This window comes from Heterodontus francisci, chromosome 4 (genome assembly GCF_036365525.1).
Source record: "Heterodontus francisci isolate sHetFra1 chromosome 4, sHetFra1.hap1, whole genome shotgun sequence".
In the NCBI taxonomy this organism is placed as follows: Eukaryota; Metazoa; Chordata; class Chondrichthyes; order Heterodontiformes; family Heterodontidae; genus Heterodontus; species Heterodontus francisci.
The window spans coordinates 48951739-48972604 of NC_090374.1; the positions used below are offsets into that span (position 1 = coordinate 48951739).

At 41.7% G+C, this 20866-nt stretch overlaps 1 protein-coding gene across 1 annotated transcript in view; it reads left to right on the plus strand.

The window, feature by feature from the left end:
• The window catches only part of LOC137369010 (KH homology domain-containing protein 4-like), a 67832-nt gene that overhangs the window by 4122 nt on the left and 42844 nt on the right, over positions 1-20866 (plus strand). Inside the window, exons 2-6 of the mRNA XM_068029486.1 lie at positions 3432-3678; positions 6381-6506; positions 8774-8853; positions 13518-13570; positions 14852-15006. Coding sequence (XP_067885587.1) covers positions 3432-3678; positions 6381-6506; positions 8774-8853; positions 13518-13570; positions 14852-15006 — 661 coding nt within the window. The remainder of the gene's footprint in view (positions 1-3431; positions 3679-6380; positions 6507-8773; positions 8854-13517; positions 13571-14851; positions 15007-20866) is intronic.

A 20866-nucleotide genomic window follows, 5' to 3' on the forward strand; every position in this document is an offset into this window, starting at 1 on the left:
GCTGGAACCTGTCATAGCCGCTAATCGCATTGCACTGTTGAACTACAAGAAAGCCCCCAGCGAGTTAACATCCGCAGCACTTAAAGCAGCCAGAAGTGCTGCACAAAGAACAGCCAGGCGCTGCGCAAATGACTACCGGCAACACCTATGCAGTCATATTCAGCTGGCCTCCGACACCGGAATCATCAGAAGAATGTATGATGGCATTAAGAGAGCTTTTGGGCCAACCATCAAGAAGATCGCCTCCCCCCCCCCCCCCCCCCTCCTCAAATCTAAATCAGGGACACAATTACTGACCAACGCAAGCAAATGGACCGCTGGGTGGAGCACGACCTAGAACTGTACTCCAGGCAAAATGTTGTCACTGAGACTGCCCTCAATGCAGCCCAGTCTCTGCCAGTCATGGATGAGCTGGACGTACAGTCAACAAAATCGGAACTCAGTGATGCCATTGATTCTCTAGCCAGCGGAAAAGCCCCTGGGAAGGACCACATTACCCCTGAAATAATCAAGAGTGCCAAGCCTGCTATACTTTCAGCACTCCATGAACTGCTTTGCCTGTGCTGGGACGAGGGAGCAGTACCACAGGACATGCGCGATGCCAATATCATCACCCTCTATAAGAACAAGGGTGACCGCGGTGACTGCAACAACTACCGTGGAATCATCTTCTCCCTGCTGCTCTCATGCGTTCAAGTCTTCAGAAGAAGGAATTTTCCTCCAGACAAGATCAGCTGGCAGGTTGTTCAACCTTGCCCGTCTCGGAGCGAAGACCAAAGTACGGAAAGTCCTCATCAAGGAACTCCTCTTTGCTGACGATGCTGCATTAACATCTCACACTGAAGAGTGTCTGCAGAGACTCATTCGACAGGATTGCGGCTGCCTGCAACGAATTTGGCCTAACCATCAGCCTCAAGAAAACGAACATCATGGGACAGGACGTCAGAAATGCTCCATCATCAATATTGGCGACCACACTCTGGAAGTGGTTCAAGAGTTCACCTACCTAGGCTCAACTATCACCAGTAACCTGTCTCTTGATGCAGAAATCAACAAGCGCATGGGAAAGGCTTCCACTGCTATGTCCAGACTGGCCAAGAGAGTGTGGGAAAATGGCGCAATGACACGGAACACAAAAGTCCGAGTGTATCAAGCCTGTTTCTTCAGTACCTTGCTCTACGGCAGCGAGGCCTGGACAACATATGTGAGCCAAGAGCGACGTCTCAATTCATTCCATCTTCGCTGCCTTCGGAGAATCCTTGGCATCAGGTGGCAGGACCGTATCTCCAACACAGAAGTCCTCGAGGTGGCCAACATACGCAGCATATACACCCGACTGAGCCAGCGGCGCTTGAGATGGCTTGGCCATGTGAGCCGCATGGAAGATGGCAGGATCCCCAAGGACACATTGTACAACGAGCTCGTCACTGGTATCAGACCCTCTGGCCATTCATGTCTCCGCTGTAAAGACGTCTGCAAACGCGACATGAAGTTCTGTGACATTGATCACGAGTCGTGGGAGTCAGTTGCCAGTGATCGCCAGAGCTGGCGGGCAGCCATAAAGGCGGGGCTAAAGTGTGGCGAGTCGAAGAGACTTTGCAGTTGGCAGGAAAAAAGACAGAAGTGCAAGGGGAGAGCCAACTGTGTAACAGCCCCGACAACCAATTTTATCTGCAGCACCTGTGGAAGAGTCTTGTCACTCTAGAATTGGCCTTTATAGCCACTCCAGGTGCTGCTTCACAAACCACTGACCACCTCTAGGCGCTTATCCATTGTCTCTCGAGACAAGGAGGCCAAAGAAGAAGAAGACGACCCTTTCAGGCAGTGAGTTCCAGACCCTTACTACCCTGTAGGTGAAAATTATTTTCCTCATCTCCCCTCTAATCTTTCTACCAGTCATTTTAAATGTACGCCCCCTAGTCACTGACCTCTCTGCGAAGGTAAATTGACCATTCATATCCACTTTATCCAGGCGCCTCACAATTTTGTACATTTCCATCAGCTATCCCCTCCGCTTTCTACGTTCCAAGGAGAACAACTCCAGCCTATCCAATCTTTTCTCATTGCTGCATTTTTCCAGTCCCGGCAACATCCTCGTAAATCTGCTCTGTACCCTCTCTCGTGCAATTACATCCTTTCTGTAATGACTATATTTAATTTATAAAATGTTTTTCCCAATTTTATGAGCGTTGCAATATTTTATGAACTAATGTTTAAAATTATATGCATACGCTGTAGTAGCCTCTCCTTATCTGCTGGTTTTACTGTTTCAACTAGTAAGTAAGCAGTATTTTAAATGAATCGGCATGTTAGCATCTCCAATTACTGTTGCATTGGCTGCAAAAAGTTTGGCCAGCAACCCTGTATAATGGAAGTGCACTTGCGGATATCTGAAGCTAGGTCTGAGTTTGGCTGTAAGCCCTTCCTATTCCCCTACTCCCCAGTAGTTGAATTAAAGGTTTACAAATAATGGACACTTGCATGAGGTATGGGAGGGTTTAAACACCCAAGGAGTAGAGGAGAAAATTGATGAGATTAAAACAAGAAAGCTTCCATGAGCTGTTACGGTCTTGCCTGGAATGAGTGGGGAGAGTATTGAACTGACCCTGGACCAGACTGTGTCTGTCGGACAGAACTGCCCATAATTTAGCACTAGATTGTCCAGTAAGAAATGAATGTGCGAATACATTAGTTTTTGCAATTGAAAAACTTGCCAACTGGAATATAATCCCTGTATAGACTAACAAGTTAGATCAGCATTTTTTGTAGAGTGCTTGAAAATATGTTTACAAAAGATGATATATCTTGAAGTTTTTTTTTACATGGTATTGGTATTTTCATTCTCTTTTTAATCTTGTCAATTATCTTCCCTCCTCTTGTGTTAAAAGCATTGACTCCTTGCTGTGTTACAGCACAGTACACTGGGAGCTGGTGAGCTCCAGTATTCCTTGTTCATTTTGCAGTTATTCATATGAACATTGGTGGGTATTGGCAGACTATTTGATTGCAGAGGATAGTGCATCAGAGTCTGATCTTGTCCTTATTGTCCTCTGTGCGTGCATTTTTAGCAGGGATCCAGGAAGAATGTAATTTGCAGGAACTCTGGTAATTGTATTTTCCCTAACCTGGGATGTTGAGGTTATTTGTAGCAGCCGACCATCTTGGCTGAAGTTAACAAAGTCAGTGCAGACTTGTGATTCTCCTTGTTCATTCAGTTTCACATAAAAACAAATGTACCAATGTTCTTTGTTATGATGTGGTTGGATGCAGGTCACCCTGTGAATTTGGATTGAATACTTTGCCAAGGGAGGAGAAATAACACGAAATGTGTTGGAAGTTACAGCTGATGGACTGGATCATCCCTTTTAGCACTAAGAAAACAACACTAGTCACGAACAATATTAACAAGCAATTTTTTTTTGTTACTTTAGGCGCCGTAGTAAGTGGGATTGTCCAGAATCAATTCCTGTATCGATGGAGTCTCAAATGAATAGTTTTCCTGTCACAATGCCGCAAGTTGCAGTTCATGGTGGAGGTCTCTCTGGTCCTCCGTCAGTCGCTCATTCTCCTCAGTCTTCATCAGAGGCATTAGATGCAGCCGCTGCTGCCGCTGCTAGGATTAATGCCATGTTGATGGCAAAAGGGAAACTGAAGTTACCACAGACTCCAAGTAACCGAGTAAGTGATGCATTTTTAACATTTCATTGAACAAGAGCACTGGTTGCTCCACTTTAAACTCAGTTTAACATTGGACAGTATAATACCATTTCAAAATACTGCAAAACTTTAAGTATTCTGTTTACTTACTTTTCTTGAGCAAAATATATGCATATATTTCTGTTTTGTGTCTCTTACTTGCAATTATTTTTCTGTTTAATTCCTGTCAATATTTATATCCATTTGTTTCAGTGCATCAGTAAATCATTGTTTGTTTAGGTTTTCTTGGCCACTCGTTCTTGCGGGTGACAAAACATCTTTATAAATCTCTAGTCCTAATTTTTACAAAGTTCTATGTTTTTGACCATTCTCTACCTGACTCAAATCACTTGGTGTGCAAAACCTTGGATGAGTCAGAAATTTATGGGTTCAAGTCCAAATACAAACTTGAGCACACAATCTAGGTTGATACTTCAATGTGCAATAGTAAGCGTTATCCAAGGTGTTGACTTTTAGAAGCGAAATTAAACCTCTGCTCACTTGAATGTGTGATTCTATGGCACTGTTTGAAGATGAGAAGGGAATTCTCCTGGTCTTGCTCCAAATAAAATCTAGAAACTCCTTTTAAAAGTTCTAAGAACTTGTTTAAGGATTTTCAAAAGAATCTTGGGACAGCGGATAACTTGGCTTAATCTGTTCTGATCTCTAAGTTATCCCCAGGTGATCTATCCCCTTGGATCTCTGTTGAAATGCGGAGCAATTGTAAATCTTTTATTGCACCAGCAATTCAGTGGGATGTTCTCAGAATTTGATCATTTGACACAGAAATGCAATATTTCACCATAATCTATAATTGTGGACAGAGGGAATTGAGGGTAATGTAGCAAAATATAAATTGTTGCCCGCATAAAAATCAGATTTTTGTATTGTCTTTTGTCAAGAGGTCTTGAATCCCCAGGCTAGCCTTTGGGGACTGTGGTTAACTGTCATGCAGGCCCCCACCTGCCAAGAATGAGACACATTACTTTTGTAATGAACATTGATTTTTAATTTGCTGGAGTGAGGAAATGACTTGTTAAACAGACCAGCTGTGGCTGGAAAAGATATTTACATATTAACAGACAGTACTTGGAAGGACAAAGGACCATTCCCTGACTCATTCAACCCACAATGGATGTTGATCACCGGACAGTGAGGGGGTGGGGACGCACATTCCAGGGCCTGCTGGGGTGATGCAATCCACAGGGGCCAGGACTGGTTAGACCAGCTGGTCACTTGATAACTGGCTGCTGTTCCAGTCTTTTGAACTAGCCACAGAGAGTTTGTACTCAAAAAGACTTTGCTCCTGGACTGAGAAGATCTCTCCTGTCTGCTCCCATCTCTTTCACACGGAACTCCAAATCCATTGACGACACATGAACACCAAGAGAGAAAAGTCTCTTAAAGTGAACAAGGTTTAAGAAGAATACTGGGCCCCAACGAAAAGCAAAATCTACCTACAATCAAGGACTCTACAGTGAGCTCGAAGATCCATAACAGAAACCCTGTTCAGAGATTCCCTCAAACTTTATCAATTTATTTCTTCTGCTCTGTTCTGTCTCTATCTGCATGTGTGTATCGCTAGCATGGGCGCGTTGTGTATCATAGGTGATAACCGAATTAGAGTTTAAGTTTAATAAATTTCAACCTTTCTTCTGTAAACCTAAGAAAACCTGTCTGTGCCTTATAATTGGAAAGCGTTGAACAAGGGGCGGCGCAGTGGTTAGCACCGCAGCCTCAGAGCTCTAGCGACCCGGGTTCAGTTCTGGGTATTGCCTGTGTGGAGTTTGCAAGTTCTCCCTGTGACTGCGCCGGGTGCTCTGGTTTCCTCCCACAGCCAAAGACTTGCAGGTTGATAGGTAAATTGGCCATTGTAAATTGCCCCTAGTGTAGGTAGGAGAATGGTGGGGATGTGGTAGGGAACATGGGATTAATGTAGGATTAGTATAAATGGGTGGTTGTTGGTCGGCACAGACTCGGTGGGCTGAAGAGCCTGTTTCAGTGCTGTATCTGTAAATAAAATTTAAAAAATAAATAAAGAATTCTCCAAGGGGGAGCTAAAAACATGGTGTGTTTAAAATTAAACCCTGTTAGGGTAAGACCAGGTGAAGGCTGAGTGGGACCCCTAGACACCTTTCTCGCCTGGTCGTATCACTAACATTATAAAAATGAATATCGGAATGGGAGTAGGCTACTACTCATATCCCTTGATACTTTTATCTAACAGAAAACAGAAAGGGGGTGAGATTGTATGATTCTGGTCAACTACTATGTTCCAAGTGGAGAAGGAAGGCTGGTAAAACTGCTGCTATGGAAAACATTAAGAATTGTTTGACTTTTAAATACAGTCAGATTGATAAAGTATATTATGCATATTGAACATTTTTGACTTCCAAAAAATGCATTTATAACAAAATAAGGTAGAAATGAATAAAGGACTTTCAACCAACTCTACTTAAAGACTCTATTTAGTCAGTTCTCATCTTTTTTTTACTGCACACCTATATTTTGTGATGAATTAGGAATAACGTTTTCTTGCTGTGTCAGTTGCTGCATTTAAGACTGTTTTGTAACTTGGTGACTAAGCATGAAGAAATTAGTTTCTTTTGTTTACTAAAGAGAGAAATGTTTGTGTCAAAAAAATGCTAAATCAATACCGTTCATTTTATAACTTCTCCTTCCAGTCAAAGTCTTCAAAATCGATGTCCCATCTAAAGAACAAAGATGATATGGTGGTTGCTGAAATTGAAATTAATGATGTTCCTATTGTCTGTAGAAATCTACTTACGAGAGGTCACACTCAAGATGAAGTAAGTAGTTAATACGTAGCTTAAAAAATTAACCTTTTGGACATTTTATACCTAGGTTATGAAAGAGTGCAGATTATGAAAGAATTTGCAAGTAACTGCAAGTGAGGAAAGTAAACTCTTGAATGCAATTGTTTATAGAAGCTGTGAATACAACTTGTATTTATTTTGTGCCTTTTTAATGTAGTAAAATGTCCCAAGGTGCTTCACAGGAGCATTATCAAAAAAATTAGATATTGAGTCACAAAGGGATATTGGGACAGATGACTGAAAGCTTAGACAGAGGTTTTAAGGAGCAGCTTAAAGGAGGAAAGAGGTTTAGGGATAGAATTTCAGATCTTAGGGCCTTGGCATCTGAAGACACAGCCGCCAATGGTGGAGCAATTGTAATCAGGGTGCTCAAGACATCTTCAGTTTGTAGAATGGCACTGCTTGGTTGAGAGTTAGTTGTAAAGAGTCTTTTAAAATTAATCTCTCTTTTTGAGGCTGATTTTCCAATCAGTTTCCCATTTACCCCATTCTCTGCATATCAAAGACAAATACAGGTCTGATATCCAAAATCCGGCTATCTGAAAACCAGAATTGTCCAAAAACCGGACATTTTGAAAACCGTCAAAACCCATTTTGTAGAACTGGGCTCTCTAGAAGCGAGACTAAACAACAACTAAGCTGGTCGAGCCAGTTTATCAGTGAACCTTTGATCACTTTTGCACTTACTGAACTTACCCTTAGAGCACTATTTATATGTTTAAACCACCTGCAGGTGGAGTTTTTCTACACAGTTGCAGCAAGATATGGAGTCTTTTGGCGACAGTTTAAGTTACTGAATAAAATTTCTGAACCATTGAAATTTCTTTGGTCAGGGATACTTTTTTGCATCAATTCTTTCATCAGTAGATTATTATTTATTCTTTTACAAACTTTATTTCATGTACAGGTTTCTTAATCATTAATTTTGGCCTACGATAGCCTACCGATTTTATTGTTGAAAATCCAGAAACTGACACAGTCTTGGACCCGAGAATGCCGAATTTTGGGTATCGGACCTGTATTGAGCAGGAGGCAGTTAAAATTGCTCGGGTTACATGCCTGTCAGAAATTCACTGTTAAGTATTTTAACCTGTAGCAAGGGCACTCGCCCAAAGCTGGTGGGGTCCTTTTTATATGCATATCTGTAATTTTACAGACTGGTGGCTTGAGTGGGGAAGTGCTTCTTCAATGGAATAGCACACAAGGATCCCATAATGAAAGAAGGTTGTATGGCTAGAAAAGATTATAGAGATAGGGAGGGGCAAGGCCATGGAGGAATTTGAAAACAAGGAATAGAATTTTAAAATCTAAGCGTTGCTTAACCTGTGACTTAGTGCAAGTTAGGACACATGCAGTAGAGTTTTCGATAATTACAAGTTTACGGAGGGTAGAGAGTAGGAGGTCGGTCAGGAGTGTGTTGAAATAGTCAAATCTAGAGGTAACAAAGGCATGGGTGAAGGTTTCAGCAGCAGATGAGCTGAGGCAGTCTCATGCTAGGCAACTCAAATTACTGTAAACCTTGTGTGTGTTTTTGAACAGCTGTACATAATCAATTCTTGAGAGACAGTTAAATCATAGAATAGAATTATGCAGTACAGAAGGAGGCCATTCAATCCATTGTGCATGGTGTGCTAACTTAAAGGGGTTGACTTGTGCGCGGGAGCCTCTGGGTTGCCGCGTGACTGTGTAAGAGGGAAAATTGCTAATAACCCTACACATTTTTTCTTTTCAAGCATTTGTCCAAATCCCTGTTGAAAGTTATTATTGAATCTACTTTCACCACTTTTCAGGCAATGCATTCCTGTTCATTATAACTGGCTGCATAAATAATCTTCCTTTTTTTGCCAGTTATGTTAAATCTGCGTCCTCTGGTTATCAATCTTCTTGCCCGTGGTAACAGTTACTTGTTATTTACACTATTAAAATCAGTCATAACTTTGAAACCCCCATTTTGCTCTAAGGAGAATAATCCCAGCTTTTCTAATTTCTCCACATACCTGATGGCTGTCATCCCTGGGATAATTTTTAGTAAATTTCTCCACCCTGTCCAAGGTCTTGACATCCTTGACAATACTTGGAAAAATATTTTTATCAGAGCCACCTTCTGTTTACTTCTGCTCAGTTTGGTACCTTTTGTTATTTCATCAGTCAGTTTTGACACTAAGTATTGAGTAGCAATAAACAAATGAAGCTTTGATAATGCCTAATATATGCAAGGTAATTCATTTTCTTTTGTTCAGATAAACAAAATCAGTGGTGCTGCTGTTTCCACCAGAGGGCGTTTCATGAATGCAGATGAGAAGCAAATGGCAGTACAAGGGTAAGGATTGCTATACATTTTACAATTTGAGAAATGTGTCATTCTAGCACTCCAGGACAAAATATATTTTCCATAAAGTGCTGATTGGGGTGTCTTAATTTAAAAACAATTAAACTTTAATGAGTGATAATTATTACCTACTATATATATGCTAAAACAAAAGAATACTCCTTTTTTGGGTTAAGAAATCTGTTTCGTTTGGGTGAAGCTGGAAGCAGCCATTTTTCATTCATGTCTCCATTTTACATGAAAGTTAGTGGCTAAATGTTACGGGAACTTTCCCACATATATACATATGTATACACATATTCTTTCTTTTGGGCCTCCTTATCGCGAGAGACAATGGATACGCGCCTGGAGGTGGTCAGTGGTTTGTGAAGCAGCGCCTGGAGTGGCTATAAATGCCAATTCTAGAGTGACAGGCTCTTCCACAGGTGCTGCAGAGAAATTTGTTTGTCGGGGCTGTTGCACAGTTGGCTCTTCCCTTGCGCCTCTGTCTTTTTTCCTGCCAACTACTAAGTCTCTTCGACTCGCCACATTTTAGCCCCGCCTTTATGGCTGCCCACCAGCTCTGGCGAACGCTGGCAACTGACTCCCACGACTTGTGATCAATGTCACAGGATTTCATGTAGCGTTTGCAGACGTCTTTAAAGCGGAGACGTGGACGGCCGGTGGGTCTGCTACCAGTGGCGAGCTCGCTGTACAATGTGTCTTTGGGGATCCTGCCATCTTCCATGCGGCTCACATGGCCAAGCCATCTCAAGCGCCGCTGACTCAGTAGTGTGTACAAGCTGGGGATGTTGGCCGCCTCGAGGACTTCTGTGTTGGAGATACGGTCCTGCCACCTGATGCCAAGTATTCTCCGGAGGCAGCGAAGATGGAATGAATTGAGACGTCGCTCTTGGCTGGCATACATTGTCCAGGCCTCGCTGCCATAGAGCAAGGTACTGAGGACACAGGCCTGATACACTCGGACTTTTGTGTTCCGTGTCAGTGCGCCATTTTCCCACACTCTCTTGGCCAGTCTGGACATAGCAGTGGAAGCCTTACCCATGCGCTTGTTGATTTCTGCATCTGGAGACAGGTTACTGGTGATAGTTGAGCCTAGGTAGGTGAACTCTTGAACCACTTCCAGAGCGTGGTCGCCAATATTGATGGATGGAGCATTACTGACGTCCTGCCCCATGATGTTCGTTTTCCTGAGGCTGATGGTTAGGCCAAATTCATTGCAGGCAGCCGCAAACCTGTCGATGAGACTCTGCAGGCACTCTTCAGTGTGAGATATTAAAGCAGTAAAGAGGAGTTCCCTGATGAGGACGTTCCGTACTTTGGACTTCGCTCTTAGACGGGCAAGGTTGAACAACCTGCCCCCTGATCTTGTGTGGAGGAAAATTCCTTCTTCAGAGGACTTGAATGCATGTGAAAGCAGCAGGGAGAAGAAAATCCCAAAAAGTGTGGGTGCGAGAACACAGCCCTCAGGATAGGAAAGGGCTCTGATGAGGAGCCACCATGTTGAATTGTGCCTTTCATATTGTCATGGAATGAGGTGATACTTAGTAGCTTTGGTGGGCATCCGATCTTTTCTAGTAGTCTGAAGAGACCACGTCTGCCGACGAGGTCAAAGGCTTTGGAGAGATCAATGAAAGCAATGTAGAGGGGCATCTGTTGTTCACGGTATTTCTCCTGTATCTGACGAAGGGAGAACAGCATGTTAACGGTCGATCTCTCTGCACGAAAGCCACACTGTGCCTCGGTAGACGCGCTCGGCCAGCTTCTGGAGCCTGTTCAGAGTGACTCATTTCTGTCTCCATTTTACATGAAAGTTAGTGGCTAAATGTTACGGGAACTTTCACACATATATACATATGTATACACATATTGTACAGACATTTATTTAGAAAATTGCTCCTGTGCTAAGATTCTGAAAAGGCTGGAGACCAGAGGAATGTTTGAAGATGCTGCGTTTCATTGTTACACAGTTTAAAATAATCCTAAGAAATTCTGGAAATGTTTTAATAGGCCATTCAGCATCTGAAAGTGAAAGATTAATATTCGAGATGTGACCATTCTCTTGTGCTGATCAATTTTCAGTGTTGTTCCTAAATTTCTGTTCATTTTGTACTTTTTATTTCTACACCATAATTAGCATTAATGGTATTAGAAACATATCTCTTAGAAGCTGGAAAAGTGGAATTAAAACAGTTTCTTGTTCGATTTTTAGACTTGTTTTGCCTACAAAGTAGAATATTGTACTAATGTACATCTTGGAGCCCTGATTACATGTGAAAAATTAGTCAAGTTCCTTGGAAGCTTGACTCTCAGTTTTATAATCCTCATGTAGCTCAGAGGATTTAGTCAGAAGACTTCAGTTCTTTGAGTTGTGTTGTAATGACCTTTACCATTTTCAGCTTAGTATTTTGCTACCACACAGTCTTGGATAAAATTCAGCCCCCCAACCCCCCCCCCCCCGCCACCAAAACCTGCCATTGAAGGCCTCAACATGGAAACTAGAAATGCCTATGGTTTTAGGGGAATCAAAGCAGAACTATCAGCTTGTGATTGGTATAAATTGATTGCAACTTGCCTTGAAAATGTAAGAAAATGATCAAATTATGAAAATGATGATGCTTGCAAAAGTTTAGATAAAACGAGTTTGAGCAGCCCTGGTCAGTGCCTCGTGGACGCATGCAATTGCAATCTGCCCTAATTCAGCACTGACTGGGGCAATCTTATCCAGAGATCTCTTGCCAGCACTGACCTCCCTTCATTTTGAGTGCAAAGAAAAATGAATTTAAAAAAAAAAGTTGTATTTTGTAATTGAAATGAATCGTCTTTATCTTTCAAATTTTAGACGAATAAGAATTTTAGAATGTTCCTCCTTTAAGAAATGTCAAAAGATTTTTCAAATTTTCTTTTATCAAATTAAGCACAAGGTATTCACAAGAAAGAATTCTGTAATTTCTTAATGAGAGGCTTGAGATTGTCCACAAGGTAGGTTTTGATGAAAAATACCCTTCATTCAGCTCATTTGACCTCTTCTTCTGGAAATCTACTGTACTATCTTTGTATTACAGCAATCTGGGTTCTTAAATGAGTCCAGTGTCATGTTCCCTGCACTAACCCCCAGCACAGTGATTCATTTGGATTGTTGATCACCTGTTTAAAGACAGAATTTCCAAGGTCTATCTTAAATTTGCCACGAGCATTCTTAAATCTGTGTCCCTGTATGCTACTGCAGTGGTGCATTTACAAGTGATAACCCCAGTTTATTTAGAATTAGAATTAGAATATTACAGCGCAGTACAGGCCCTTCGGCCCTCGATGTTGCGCCGACCTGTGAAACCATCTGACCTACACTACTCCATTTTCATCCATATGTCTATCCAATGACCACTTAAATGCCCTTAAAGTTGGCGAGTCTACCTGTGTATCTTGTATTCCTCTGAAATTAGTCTTTTGTGTAGAGCATCATATCTGATAGGATTGATACTTATTTGGCTATCCACTGCCTCATTGAGCAGTAATCTTACTTGAAATTGCATTCTATATTTCTATGTGCAATGTAAGGGAACACTATAGAAGGTATATTTGGAAATATGTAATCATTGTAAAAGGGGATGTTTCATTATGGCTAACAGTGACATATTAATAAAACTCAACAAAATGCATATTAAACTAGAAGTCCTTGTTTACTGGAATGTCTGACAAAGAAGAGTGCTGTAATTCAAAATGCACATTTTCTGAGGTGCCATTTGTGTGTATGATGAAAAAATTGAATACAATTGTCCATACATAATTAGAGTTGTGCTATTAAAATGTGAACTGTAAAATCTCAGTGGTAGCACACTCGTCTCTGGATGCAGGTTTGAGTCCCAATCCAGGGACTTGAGCACGAAAACTAAGCTGACATTTTAGTGTAGCACTTGGGGAGTGCTGCGCTGTTGGAGATTATGTCTTTCAGATGAAACATTCAACTGGAACCTTGTCTCCCTCTCAGGCGGGCTTAAAGATACTATGGCATTATAGTAGAGAAGTTCTCCCTGGTATCCCGTCCAATATTTATCCTTCAGCCAACATCACTAAAACATAATCTTCATTATTATGTTTGTGGGATCTTGCTGTGAGTAAATTGGTTGCCGTGTTACCTACAGTACAACGGTGACTACACTTCAAAAGTACTTCATTAAAGCACTTAACGATGTCTTGAGGTTGTAAACCGAGTTATATAAATGCAAGTCATTCTTCTACAATTTTTTCATTTAGATGCACGTTGGGTAAAATTTAATAATTGTTGGCTCAACTAGGATATTATCCTGGCCAATAATTATCCCTCACTCAACAGATTATCTGTTCATTGTCACACTGTGTGCGCAATTTGGCTGCTGTATTTCTTACATTACAACTGTAACTGTGCTTCAGACGTACTTTAATTGGCTGCAAAGCAGTTTGTGATATCCTGAGGTTGTGAAAGGCACTATATAGATGCAGTTTTCTTTGCCTAACTCATTAGTCACTAGTAGATAATTGACTAATACAGGTATCTAGAAATAGATTTTGTGTATTTTATTTTAAAGCATGAAGTCTGTTTTATCTTTGGTACCAATGTAATGCATTAGTAACACTGAAGTTAAAGCGCTTTAAGTCAATAATTATTCTTTCTTTAGGGATCGACCCCTCTACCTTTGCATACAGGCACAGACGCAGAAGAGTGTGGACAGTAAGAATTGTTGAAATTGCTACATGTCTAATTTTCACTGATTAAAATTGTCATTTTTATGTTACCTGGGTGACAGAGTATACAGACTGTAACTGTCATAATTGTTAAAGCCACAGAGCATTGTATGCTGTGTGACTAATAATAGACTATCTTTTGTTTATAATAAGTAGGTTTCTGTTGACCTTCATAAATGTAGATTCTCAAGTCGATTTGCAACTGCTTATTTTTCTCCTCTAATTTTTCTCTCCTCCTGTGAAGGTGTCAAGTAAAGTAATGTTCCATGGGGTTGGTCACCACCATATACTTTGCCCAAATGTTCAATATTTATATATGATCCTGACCGTGAGCATCAGTGGGCTATTTCTATGAGGCCATTAAGGATGGCCTAATTCTCTTTGCATGTGTACTTCCGCACATGCACTTGTGCATGCTCAGGAGCAGCATTTTTGGCTGATTTTTCACCTTACTAACCCAGGGTCTTTAAGGCCAATTTTCGTGTCCACATAACCTTGCCTCTTTGCTGCCGCCCCTCCCCCAACACCCCCCTCCCCGCAGCCTTTCCCTTCCCTCCTTTGTACCCAGAATGAACATGGCTAACTAAGTACAGAAAGTGACCAAATCTGGCTTTGGCTCAGTTGGTGATTCGATAAATCGGCTGTGGAAGGACTGCAACTATCTTTAACACCTCACATTAGTTCTATTTCACTTGAATTAAATTTTGGATTAATGTGTAACAAAAGACTGGTATTTAAATGAACAGTTTGTTACAAAACTGAATACTTCATTATTTTTGCACCAAACTTATGAGGCATTTAAGTTTAGGGAGTATAGTAGATATTTTAATCGTGAACTTATCTACTTGGGGAAATAAGACTTGTTTTCCAAATGCTAAAGGATTTCACATATAGTAGAAATACTTGTTTTGGTCAGGAAACTGCATTTTTGAAGATAATGTATAAAATGTTCATTGTAATTTTAAAAAAGTTATATATTTGTTGCAGGGGTTGCACCTACAGGCAGGTTTTTATCTTGCAAACCTGCTGATGCAACTTCTATGCTGATATAATGAGTTTAGCAGGTCATTGTCTAGTTTGAGTCATAGTTTTTTTTATCCTACTGGTGCTATTAATAAAGTAGATTATATAGTAACTTTTTTTGGGTTGTCAGGAACACTTTTTGAAAGGATTTATAGGTTTTTACCTGCAGTTACTTTGCTGTGTTTAACTTCCGTTCAAAGAAAACTATAGGCATCAAGTACAGCTAATTATTTTTTCATCTTAGGGGCTGTAAACAGGATCAAAGAGATTATTGGTGAAGCATTAGCTAAAGAAGCCATCAAACAACCACTTCCACCTGTAGTGACATCTACTGCAAGGAGCAGTCCTATGACTGCACAGAACTCTCCATACAACTCTTTGCCCCAGTTACAGCCAGGGGTATGTATGATTTAGGTTAAACAGAATATTAGTATTAGGATGTGTACGTGCTTTCTAAAATGCCTCTTGTTATGTTGCTTAATATTAGTACAGAAGTATTTGCAAACAGAGCTACCTATCAACAGACTTCGATAAATACTTGATTGAAGCATAGAATAGCAGTGTGGTAATTTACTTTCATTGGCTTTATCTTCTTGTGGTAGTATAATAATTCTGCAATATTAGTCCAATGCCAGATGTATGAAAAGACAATCGAGATTTTAGAAGTCAGTTACTTTATTTAAAATACATTCTTCTAAGCATTTTATACTCTTGTTTGGATTGAATTGGAGAACTAATAGTTACGCCTGCTTTGATAAGAATTTTAAAACTGGATATTGTAGGATTCCAGTCAAACCTGTTTGCTTAGCTTGGCTCCCGCTTGTCTGGAGCGCTAATCATTCTGTCCAGGAGAGACCTTGACATATGCGTGTGTTTGCATGCATTATTGCTCTATCCTTAAGGTTCAAAATTAAAATATTTAGAGGGCAAGGAAGAGAGAAACTATGCTCTCTAAACATCTAAATTAAGTTCAGGTAGGTTTAAATCATGTGCACGAGGTCCAACATACTTCCAGAGCACTTCCAGGTTTGACATTACACTGAACAACCACTCTGCAGTCCCACATACTCCCTCTCAGAGGATTCTTAGTCTGTGCTGCTGCAAAGTCCGTTCAGGACTTTACACTGAACGTACATGGCAAGTTTGGTGTCTGTGAGAAATGGAAATCATTTTACACTGACAGTAAATGAGCATTGTAAATCTGCCCTTATTCAGAAGTTACATTTGTATTTTTGATGCATTTTTAGAAATTGTGCAAAAATAGAAGGCAACCACTGTTGGACATTGAAATATCTTCCACTTTGAATACAGATTGGCTGCAATCTTCCATCCTTACATGGTCAGGCCTACATGTGACTATTAACTGCCCTCTGAAATGGCCTAGTGAGCCACTCAGTAGTACTAAACCGCTACAGAAAAGTCAAAAAGGAATAAAACTGGACGGATCATCGAACCATAGAAAAGTTATGGCACAGCCCATCATGTCTGCTCCGGCTGAAAAAACTAGCCGCCCAGTCTAATCCCACCTTCCAGCTCCTGGTCCGTAGCCTTGTAGGTTACAGCACTTCAGGTGCAGGACCTTTTAAATGAATTGAGGGTTTCTGCCTCAACCCCGATCCAGGCAGTGAATTCCAATCACCCACCGCCCTCTGGGTGAAAAAGTTTTTCCTCATGTCCCCTCTGATCCTTCTACCAATAACCTTAAATCTGTGTCCCCTGGTAATTAACCTCTCTGCGAGGGAAAACAGGTCCTTCCCGTCTACTCTACCTAGGCCCCTCTTAATTGTTAACATCTCAATTAAGTCACCCCTCAGCCTCCTCTGTTCTAAGGGAAACAACCTTAGCCTATCCAATCTTTACTCATAGCTGCAATTTTCAAGTTCTAACAACATTCTTGTAAATCTCCTCTGTACTCTGTCCAGAGCAATTATGTCTTTTCTGTAATGTGGTGACCAGAACTGTACGTAGAACTCCAGCTGTGGCCTAACCAGCATTTTACACAGTTCCAGCATTCCATATGCCTTCCTCACTTTATTTACCTGTCTTGCTACCTTCATGGACCTGTGGACATGCACTCCAAGGTCACTCACTTCCTCTACCCCTCTTAATATCTTCCCGTTTATTGTGTATTCCCTTGCCTTTCTTTCAATGCCCTGGCATCAACTTAGGAACCGCAAATGACAGTAGCACACCCAATCCTGCGAAGCCCTGCTTATTATCATCTGGGTGCTTGAGCCAAAATTGGGAGAGCTGTCCCACAGACTAGTTAGCAACAGCCTGACATAGTGATAGTCACTGAGTCATAGTTTATAGCCAATATCCCAGACACCATCATCACCCTCCTTGGGCATGTCCTGTTCCACCAGCAGGACAGACACAGCACAGCCGGTGGCCCGGTGGTATACAGTTGGGAGGGAGTTGCCCTGGGAATTTTTATTTTTATTCGTTCGTGATATATGGGCGTTGCTGGCTAGGCAAGCATTTATTGCCCATCTTTAATTGCCCTTGAGAATGTGGTGATGAGCAGCCGCCTTGAACAGCTGCAGTCCGTGGCATGTAGGTACACTAACAGTGCTGTTAAGTTTTAGTTTTTAGTTTTAGAGATACAGCACTGAAACAGGCCCTTCGGCCCACCGAGTCTGTGCCGACCATCAACCACCCATATATACTAATCCTACACTAATCCCATATTCCTACCACATCCCCACCTGTCCCTATATTTCCCTACCACCTACCTATACTAGGGGCAACTTATAATGGCCAATTTACCTACCAACCTGCAAGTCTTTTGGCTTGTGGGAGGAAACTGGAGCACCCGGCGAAAACCCACGCAGACACAGGGAGAACTTGCAAACTCCACACAGGCAGTACCCAGAATTGAACCCAGGTCGCTGGAGCTGTGAGGCTGCGGTGCTAACCACTGCGCCACTGTGCCGGGAGTTTCAGGATCTTGACCCAGCGAAACGGTTACAAGTCAAGATGGTCTGTCGCTTGGAGGGGAATTGCAATTGATGGTGTTTCCGTGCATCTGCTGCCCTTGTCCTTCTTGGTGGTAGAGGTTGTGGGTTTGGAAGGTGCTGTCAAAGGAGCCTTGGTGAGTTTCTGCATTGTATCCTTGAAATGGTACACATTGCTGCAACTGTGCATGTTGAAGGTGGTGGATGGGGTGCCAATCAAGCAGGCTGCTTTGTCCTGGATGGTATAGAGCTTCTTGAATGTTGAAGCTGCACCCATCCAGGGAAGTGGAGAGTATTCCATCACACTCCTGACTTGTGCCTTGTAGTTGGTGGACATTGGGGAGACAGGACGTGAGTTACTCGCCGCAGAATTCCCAGCCTCTGACCTGCTCTTGTAGCCACAGCATTTATGTGATCCAGTTCAGCTTCTGGTCAATGGTGCCCCCCAGGATGTTGATAGTGGGGGATTCAGTGATGTTAATGCCATTGAATGTCAAGGGGAGATGGTTAGATTCTCTCTTGTTTGAGATGGTCATTGCTAGGCACTTGAGTGGCATGAATGTTACTTGCCACTTATCAGCCCAAGCCTGTATGTTGTCCAGGTCTTGCTGCATATAGACATGGGCTGCTTCAGTATCTGAGGAGTCATGAATGGTGCTGAACATTGTGCAATCATCAGCGAACATCCCCACTTCTGACCTTTTGATGGAGGGAAGGTCATTGATGAGGCAGCTGAAGATGGTTGGGCCTAGGACACTATCAACATTGAATCTTCAACATTGACTCTGGACCCCATGATGTCTCATGGCATTAGGTCAAACATGGGCAAGGAAACCTCTTACTGATTACCACCTTCCCTCAGCTGATGAATCGCTACTCCTCCATGTTGAACATCACTTGGAGGAAGCACTGAGGGTGACCAGGGCACAGGATGTACTCTGGATGGGAGACTTCAATGTTCCATCACCAATCTCCAGTGAGTACTTCATATTGTGTTAATTTGAAATTTTCCAGTTCCAGATTTAACCATCCAGTGGCCTATCTGCTGGAGTTTTCCAGTTTTGTGTGGTGGGTCTGTAGTCATTAGGAATTTGTTTGAGACTGCTCAGACTCACTTCACATTGGAGTTTTTCATTCAGTGAGTCAGTCTGGGCTGGAGCTGAAGTTAGGTCCCAGAGGTAAAAGAGCAACACACATGGAACTACTGAACAATCTGGTCTCCTGTTTATTTGAAATTTGCACAAGTCTTTAATCTAGGAAGCATTTGCCAAACTAGTTAAGTATCAAGTTGTACTGAGTAAACATCAATATCTTTTGTTGTTGAAAAAGAAACTCATTTTAACAGGTTGTCTTTTAACCCTGTTGTTGGAGTGTGCAAGAAACTGTTTCATCTAAATTCACTAGTTCGTCCCACCTTTTCCCCCCAAGAAACTAAAACCAATACCAAGATTATTACTGCAGTAAAATTCCATTTGCATTTGTTTGAGCTAGTTTGTTTTGATTTGCCAGTTTTCACATAAAATCTAATATTCTTCTGAAATCACTGCAAAACAGCTTGTTACATTTATTATTTGGAACTTGTGCTTTTGTAGATTCAGATTTTCAAAAATTCTATAAGAACTGAATTTTTAAAAAACGGTATGGAGGAAGCAAAATTGGAATGAATTCAGCAATCAAATAATTTAATGACGTTTTTCAAGCAATCTGAATTTAAATTAAAACTGACGGCAGTCAAGTTTTCATTTTTAATCCTGATTTTAACTGTACCTTCACCTTTATGAAAGAAAAACTCGCATTGGTGTGAGTCCCTTTTCACCTGATCTTGCATTGTTTTGGAGTAAGAGTGTCCAAATTCATTCTTGTGTGCCTCTCTGCCACTCATGGAGTCCTGTGAGCCACAAAGTGAAACTTTCAGATAATGGACTATAAACTTCAATGGTAGAAAATAGAAAATGCTGGATGCAGCATGTCATGGAGCATCTGTGGAGGGAAAACATTTCACATCAATGACCTTTTGTCAGAACTGAAAGAAGTTAGAGATTTAACAGTTTATAAGCAAGTACAGAGATAAGGAAAGAAGGTGTAGGGAGAAGAGTAGTGGAGGAAAGAACAAAAGGGAAGATCTGTGACAGGGTGGAGGGCAATCCTCATACCATAATGGGACAAGTAAAGAAACAACAAGTGGGTTAGGGGAGGTATAAATGGCAACAGGAGAACTTTTCCCAGCACCTGCTGTCTGAAAAAAATGGGAGCATATCATCTGAAGTTGTTGAAGAGTTTGGAAGGTTGTAGACTGCATAATCGAGAAATGAGGTGCTGTTTCTCTCGCTTCCATTAAGCTTCATTGAAACAATGTAGGGGTCAGAGTGGGGCAGAAAATTAACTGCAGTATCCAGGAACATAGGACTTGGGAGCAGAAGTAGGCCATTCGGCCCTTTGAGCCTGCTCTGCCTTCAATAAGTTCATGGCTGATCTGGTGGTCTCAACTCCACTTTCCTGTCTGCCACTCATAACCGTTGACTCCCTTGTCTATCAAAAATCTAGTAGGAACTGGTTAGAGTAATAAGATTGTATAAGAAATTGAGTATACATATTGAACTGAGAGCTGCTGAGTCTGGTGAGAAGGAGTTTTAAGGGTTAATTTCTATCGAAAGGCTGTTTTTCTTCAATTTAGCAGTTAACTGAAAATTACTCCTTGAGTTAGTCATAGAGAAATACAGCACCAAAACAGGCCTTTCAGCCCACCGAGTCCGCGCTGACCATCAACCACCTATTTATACTAATCCTACATTAATCCCATTTCCCTCTCCCATCCCCACCTTCCCTCAAATTCTCCTACCACCTACCTTCACTAGGGGCAATTTACAATGGCCAATTTACCTATCAACCCGCAAGTCTTTGGTATGTGGGAGGAAACTGGAGCACCTGGAGGAAGCCCGTGCGGTCACAGGGAGAACTTGCAAACTCCACACAGGCAGTACCCAGAACCGAACCTGGGTTGCTGGAGCTGTGAGGCTGCGGTGTTAACCATTGTGCCACTGTGCCGTTAAGAGAAATTAAGTTTTATTGCAGCCGTAAAATGGGTATACAAGCTGTCTGGGAGCAGCTGTAGTTAGTTACTTGAGGAGCTGGCTTAAACTAGTTTTCAGAAGCTTGAATCAGTTGTTTTTCAGAAAGTATAAGAACAAGGCTTTCTCAGTGCTGCTTCGTCTGCACTGATTGCTGCTTTGAGTGCACAGAGTGTAAAGTGGGAGTTTGGTGAGCAAGGGAGTTTGGTGAGGGAGGTGCTCCTTTCTTCTACC